The sequence below is a fragment of the Apteryx rowi genome, unplaced genomic scaffold (assembly GCF_003343035.1).
Source record: "Apteryx rowi isolate R43461 unplaced genomic scaffold, aptRow1 scaffold_5, whole genome shotgun sequence".
Lineage (NCBI taxonomy): Eukaryota > Metazoa > Chordata > Aves > Apterygiformes > Apterygidae > Apteryx > Apteryx rowi.
Genome location: NW_020450760.1, coordinates 3,429,152 through 3,436,225, shown reverse-complemented (window position 1 = coordinate 3,436,225; position 7,074 = coordinate 3,429,152). Strand labels below are relative to the sequence as shown.

General features: G+C 46.7%; 1 protein-coding gene across 1 annotated transcript in view; it reads left to right on the top strand.

Moving 5' to 3' along the window:
* Positions 1-4,034: 4,034 nt before the first annotated feature.
* LOC112972641 (extracellular tyrosine-protein kinase PKDCC-like) overlaps positions 4,035-7,074 on the top strand; it is an 11,415-nt gene continuing 8,375 nt past the window's right edge. Inside the window, exon 1 of the mRNA XM_026079448.1 lies at positions 4,035-4,064. Within this exon, the coding sequence (XP_025935233.1) occupies positions 4,035-4,064 (30 nt within the window). The remainder of the gene's footprint in view (positions 4,065-7,074) is intronic.

Sequence of the window (7,074 nt, the reverse complement as noted above, 5' to 3'; positions counted from 1 at the left end):
GGACTCTCTGGCTGGAAGCATGTTCATGGGAGCCAATATCATTGGGAGCCAGATGCTTGATGTCAGTGGGGCTAGACTTGCTGGTGGCATAACAAAAGGCTGAATTCTGAGAATATGTCAAGGCAGGGGGGATATCACAGCAGCGAAGGGGTCTTCAGGGACGCTGTGAAGGGGAGTGGCATATGCTGTGAGCAGCACACAGACAGCTTGACAGACACGCCAGCAAATCGCACCATGGGGACGCAAGGAGCCGCCACCCCAGCTCTCTGCCCTGCCCTGTTAATGAATGAGCTGAGATGCATTAGCAGCCCAAACCCATATTCCCTTCTGCAACCTCTGCAGTGGGGCTGAGAATCTCCAAGGAGGGTCCAGGGCTAACAAGGGAGGTGGCAGCTTGTTGGAACCCTGCAGCGAGTTTTGCCAGGCCTCATCAGCTCCAGGCCTGCCTGCCCTGTGCTTACCTCACTTGGAGAATGCCCACATTCCTGCTCTCTCTGCAAGCCTGTCAAATGCCAGCCTGCTCTCCAGGGCTTCTCCAAGGCCTCTAACAGGCCTTTCTCCTGGTTCTAAAGCCAGACGTGGAAGCACAGCTCTTGCCAAACTGTCGCCTGTCAGTGCTGATCACCTTCCACCAGATGGCAAGCTCTCATCGTCAATGCACCGAGCAGGAGCAGCATTCCTCAGCCTCAACATCTCCTTTTCTCAGGAGATAACCTGTCCTGAGCTTTGCAGGTGAGCGTGTACCAGCAGGGATGATTTCTAGACCACAGGGATATTGTGCCAATACGGTGCAGGGCTCTCTCCATTTCATCTTCACCCCTAGCCAAGATATGATCCCTCATCCTCCCAAAAAAAAAAGGATCCGTGTTCAACCCACCAGATTCAGGAAAGCTGCTCCCCAGGGCCCTGTATGCCAGCTAGGTGCTTACACAGGTTCTGACAAACCCTGCTAAGAGTCTTCAGGCCACGAGTACCCAAGCAGATACAGCTGTGACTGTCATGGGCTATGAAGAAAGTTGGGGGCTGCAGCTTTCATGGACAACACAGAAAAGGAGTTTCTTCCTACTCTGGAAAGAGAAACATGTTATTTCACTTCCAGGGCAAGTCAGCTTTATCTGTGCCAAGCACTCAGCCAGGGATCACAGCCAGTAAAGAGGAAATGCAGAACAGAAGCTGTTTCCCCTCCCCAGTGCTCATCCTAGCTGCTTGTAGGAGAAAGTATTAAACATGACGCTACTTTTCTCTGTATGCTTCTATTAGCATCTGGGGACAAAAAAGAAAGATCTGAAAATGACTGGTGGGCTGATTTTTCCCTGGGCGCCACCCAGAAGGGGCCCACCCCAGCCCTGTGTGGAGTACTGCAGGCTGGGTGGACAGGCAAGTCACAGTTTGCTCAGAACTGCAAAGCCAGGCTCTTCAGTAGTGCTCCAGCCCCTGAACCCTGCGAATAAGAGCCTGCCTTCCAGCAGATCCCAGAGCTCCTCTTGCCTTCACCCTCCGTAGATGCACATGCTTGGAGACAAACAAGAAGTCTCAGCAAAAGCTCAGCCAGCAGAAGTCAAGATAAAGAGCTGCCTCCAAAGGTGAAGGTACTCGCTCCCAAGTGTCTTTTTTACACGTGTCTAATTCTTCCTCCTTTTCTGACTGATGGCTGCTGCAGGTTTATTTCAACCCCCTCCCAGACCTATAAACTCTTTGCCTCCCTCTTTTGGATTGATGCCCAGGACTTTCATGTTTGTGCTCAGAGTGAGGACTTTCCCTAGGATTTCTCCCCAGGTTTTATATGCTAATTCAAGAGCCTTCATCTTATCCCTTTTAGATCAGTGCCATAGACAAGTAACAGGAGAAACAGGGAAATCACCACTGCCTAGAGAGAGCCTCTTGTGATAGGAGAGAACCAATTATGGGAAATGTAACCAGAGGAGCCTCTGTCTTGCAGAGGAAGGCAAATCACTTCACAGCTGGGATGGGAGAAAAGGATCCTTCCTTACCCCAGCTAGTTTGGAGCACAGGAGCAAGACTCACAGTTTTGCATCCACATACACTTCATGCAGGGAGGGGCACACCTAGCGTTAGCGCTAGGAGGGAAGTGGGAAAACTCCCCCCACAATTTTGCCTGGGAGGAATATTATTCTAACTCTTGCAGGAAACCAGCAGAAGCTCAGAAGTATGGGATTCAATCACAGTCATTGCATTATAGCAGAGCCTGAAATTTTCTGAACAATGCACGGACTTCTGATCTATCTGCAGCCCCTGGGGGAATGGCTGTAGATAAGAGAGCAAAAGATACTGTCCTTTTTATTGCTGGAGCCATGTATGCAGAGTGCAGTAGTTATCAGGTGTTTCTCTGGACGTTTTGCTGCCCTCCAAGCTCATTTATCCAGCCATGAACAGCTCCCTGCTGCCTTCTTTACCACAGTGGCTTTAGAGCGTTGTGCTACGTTACTGTGCATTTGCACTTGGTGTGGTTATATGAAGACAACTGCAAAATGAGACCTTCCCTGGATCTAGGCAAAATCTGCTATTGAGACAAGACAACCTTAAAGTAGCTGTCCACAGCAGGTATTTAACACATCCTCACCACACAGAGCTCATATGCTGGCAAAGGCAATATAGACAGGCAGAAACATTGCAACTAGCCTTCTTTCTGCTGAGTGAGAGCAGAATAATGTGCTGTATCTGCTTAGTCAGGACTGTTGGGCCTTCTCTCATTTGCTCCTCTTTTACTCCTTACATTTTTTCATATACAAATTGTGAGATCCTGTGTTTTCTTAGACTCGGGGACAAAAGAAGCACTGCCAGAGGAGGAGTAACAATTCCTCTTGGAGGTACTGTGTATGCTCTTAGTCATTTCTTTAGTGGTATCAGGGACAAGAGAGGCACCAGTGGAGTGGTGGAGCTGCCTACACTGGGACACTTGAATCCTGCCAGCATCTCAGTAGGACCATTTCAGAGTTGCTCCATCTTGCTGTCCATGCCAATGCTTTGGTCTGCTTCGCAGGACACTTTCTGACATGATTTGTAATTAATAACCATCTGTCTCACAGTAACATTTGGAGGCCACCCCCAGGTGACACTCACATCCAACACAGGTCCCTTTACTCTATTTTACTCCCTATGAACTAGCTTGGTTTCTTGCTCTAGAATCACAGCCTTAACAGCAGTTAATGTGAGTCGGGGAGGCTCAGAAAACTGAAAATTAGGTGACTGAACTCCAAACTAGCTGGGGTAAGGAAGGATCCTTTTCTCCCATCCCAGCTGTGGAGGGATTTGCCTTCCTCTGAAAGACAGAGGCTCCTCTGGGTGGGTATATTTCCCATAATTGGTTCCCTGCTATCACAAGCAAATAAGAAAATAAGCTAACTGAAAATAAGAGGTCAAAGCTAGTGGGCTCAGAAAACTGTCTACATCTTCCCTTCTCACATAAAACCTCTGTGTGAAATGTGCTGACAAATCCTGCCTGTCACTGTGCCCATGTGTGTCCATACATGAGTCTGTGCGAGGTAGGAGTGCTTTGTCTCTGAACTGGTAGCAATGTGTGCTCAATGAAACTGGAAGTACTGATTCAGGTATTTCCGCTTCAAGCCCTGAAGCATTCCCTGGCTTTGTCCTGCTCTGCTATCTCAGCAGGCTCTGGAGTGGACAAAGTCAAAGCTATTTATAATCCCATTTGAGGAGCTGCTCTCAAATCCTCCTCCAGGTTCGGTCAGGCAGAGGCCACCAGAGCTTCTGGCAGAACACAGCGCTCAGCAGTGGCACCTCCCTGTATTTGCAAGGACTGGTACTGTTTCTCCCCTCCTCAAGACACTAAGGCTACGTCTCTGCTAACAAATTAAATATGTCCAGGACCTTTCCCTGGCACCGAGGCCAACTGGCACACAACAGCTCTGTCTACTGAGCTCTCTCGCCCTTCAAATTATGTTGATCACATGCAAGTTGCATACTGGGAATGGTCTCTGGCACATCCTGACTCCCAAACCGTACCAGAAGCTGTCAGGGGGTGCACTAGTGGCCAGGGGCTATTCTAATGCCTAATGGCTATGAAGAAGATCAAGCACCAGTGCGTAGGAAAGTACCCGAGACTTCATCCTACACAGTTTGTATCAGTCTAAAGAATATCTTTAGAAACAATCTGTGCTGGTCAGCTAATTCTGCTAGTAGACCATTTTCTTCTAACACTGAACTTCTGACTTGCATCCTTCCTCTTTAACTCCATTCCTTCCTGCTCTCCTTGACACTGGAAACACCACCATGCTCATTTCTCATGCTCCAACCCTCCTTCTCCTCTTTGATCCATCTATAGTATTTGCTTCCTATCTATGGTACTCCAGTACTGAGGTCCAGATGGGATTCTTGAACTCTCTGCCCCATTCTATCACCCTCACTGGACTGGTGCAGGGTAAGTTATTCCTCCAGTACATACTCATTGTAAAAATATTAAAGAACAGCTTTCTTCTAAGTCTTTTCAAATGGATTTTATTCAGTTAAGCCTCATCCCTGCTCCGTTCTTTAAAAGATTACAGCACTGTGAACTATAAGCAGACAGTGGAGAGTCTCCAATGTCTGAGGCACCAGCAGTGTCCCACAACAGATTATGCTGGATCTACTGAGAAGATCTGAGCAGGGGACAGATACTGGCTCCAAATACAGAGGAAGACTCTACTCTGTGGAGTCTTTCCAGCTTTTTTTGTTAAGAGCTGATCCTTGTCTCTCTTATGCTCACCTTTCATCTCTTTTCCCTTTACCTCCTCTTCCCTCTTTTGTTTGCACAATTTCTCCAAAGAAAATAAAGGACACTGAAATTACCACTTACTCTTACATCTTTTCTGCAGCACTTTATTGTGTTTCCCTTTTAATGTGTCAGCTCTATCAAGATGACGCTACCTTTTGTGCTATTGCCTGTAAGACGCCTTGCACAACAGATCCAAGAATTTGGCAGGAATCCTTAAGTGCTACTAGAAAGCAAATAAATAATCCATCATTATTATTTTTATTTATCTATGAGTCTTCTCTAACAGGTCTTGATTATTGTGGTGCTGAGGACATGCTGAAATTAAATAATACTACATTCAGCTGGCATCTATTCCCTTGGAAACACAGGTAAAAATGCATTTAATAGCTCTCCAGTGACAATGAATATTTATTAATATGACACAGATGTATACTTGATTTGAAAATAAGGACAGTAATTAAAGCTATCAAGGTTAAAAAGCAACAAAGGAAATTTAACTATTGAAAGATTTGCCTGGGATTGGACTCTAGCCTATACAGCATGAAAAAGAACAGAAAGCCTGAGATCTTCTAGATTATTTTAAACAGATTTTGTCTGCTGACTAAGTGATGTATACCACTAGACCATGGGCTCTGCACTCACTTCCAAAACTCTTATGTCTGTGTAGTTCCTGATGAATTCAGGATTCATTTTTCCTGTTTTACAGAACAGCTGTATTCCACTCTTGCACTGCTCCTCAGACTCTGTCTCACACATTGCTCTGGGGACACTGAAGAGATGTGAAGAGAAAGGGAAATTTTCTGCACGCTTTTGGGAAGGACGCTATTTATGATCGATTGCTTATGCTCATTATTTCTGTTATAGTAGTCCTGGGAACCACCAGTCATGCTCTAGATGAGAGCTGCTCTGCTATAATCTCTGATAATCTCTGTCCTGCAAGCCTCGGCATTTAAGGGTAGTTGCTCAGAGAGGTTTCACACAGGCTTATTTGCAGGGCTGGCTTCGGAAGAAGTGGTCTGAGCAGTATGTACGTTATGAGTGAGCCAGGAGAGAGGTGATGGCACTGTGTTATTTGGAGTGAGGCAAGGACCAAGGAAGGAGGGACACTTTGCAGGACTAAGTGGCCACACTGCTCACTCATGCCTAGAACAAACCCTGTGCAATTTTACTTACCTTATCCAACCAGTCTCCTCCCAGCATGTGAAGAAACTGCAGGTTCTCAGCAGAACCAGGTCCCTGAGAGACAGGAGAGACAAGGGCAATGGCAAGGAAATACCATTTAGCAGAGAAGAAGACAGACATATCTCCTCCAAATCGAGGTATGATGTTGAGAGGAGGTCACCACACTTGGCCATACGTCACCGCTCTCCCTTTTTGGGGAGGATCTCCTAGACAAGTTTTGCCACTGAAGAAATTATGACAGGAACTGAAGCAAATCAGGCAGAGAGGCAGACAGTTGTTTTAACTTCTAACCCAGTACTGTAACAGTAAATAAAAAAGTGAATAAACTCGCTGGTTTGGTGTTTCAGGCCAGTGAGGAGAGTTAATGGCATATTGCCTAAATTAGAAGTAGATAAACTGCATTTGCTTTTGCTATATGCTAACTCTTACTTTCTTTCTAAGACTTTCTTTCTGAACGGCAGCACACAGTGGAGACATATGCATAAAACTTGTGATAGAGCCAGGAGAGGAACCCTAGTCCCCTGAATCCCATTTCTTCGCAGCAGTCTCAGTAACAGTTTCCTCTTCTTTATAGGTATATGTGTCACAGACGGCAACACTAGATAGAATGTGTGTCACTGCTCTGATACATTTCCTCACATATAAATGCCAAGGCAACATTTTCTGCCTGGATTGTCAGCTTTTGGCAGGGGAAGTTGAGCTTTTTGAGGCCTTTTTTTTTTTTTTCCTGGAAACAATTAGAATCCCATCCTTCAGCTAGTGCATTGCTATTTCAATCCAATACAGTTTATCCTTCTAATAAGAGAGACTGTCAGTACTTGCTTTTTTTTAGAAACTCAACCTGAGAGTTTTCAAAAGCCTGGGAATTCGCCAACCCAGTTCTTACGAATTTTAATCAGCTTTCCATCCCTCGGCTGCGTTCTCCCGCAGCTTTAGCCAGACTGATGAAAAGCATAGGCGGGAAATGCACGTAGGGTGCTATCAACAGCCGTCACGGAGAGCGGACCGGAGGGGTGTGCGGTGGGGATGCGTTACTCGTTCACGGCGGCTTTGGCACGACCGGCGTCCGTCCATCTGTCCCGCCAGTGGCGTCCGTGCTGGCCCCTCGTGAGGAAGAGGAGGGTTTCGCTCCCGCGGCAGGCCGCTGCGGGGCGGGGGCC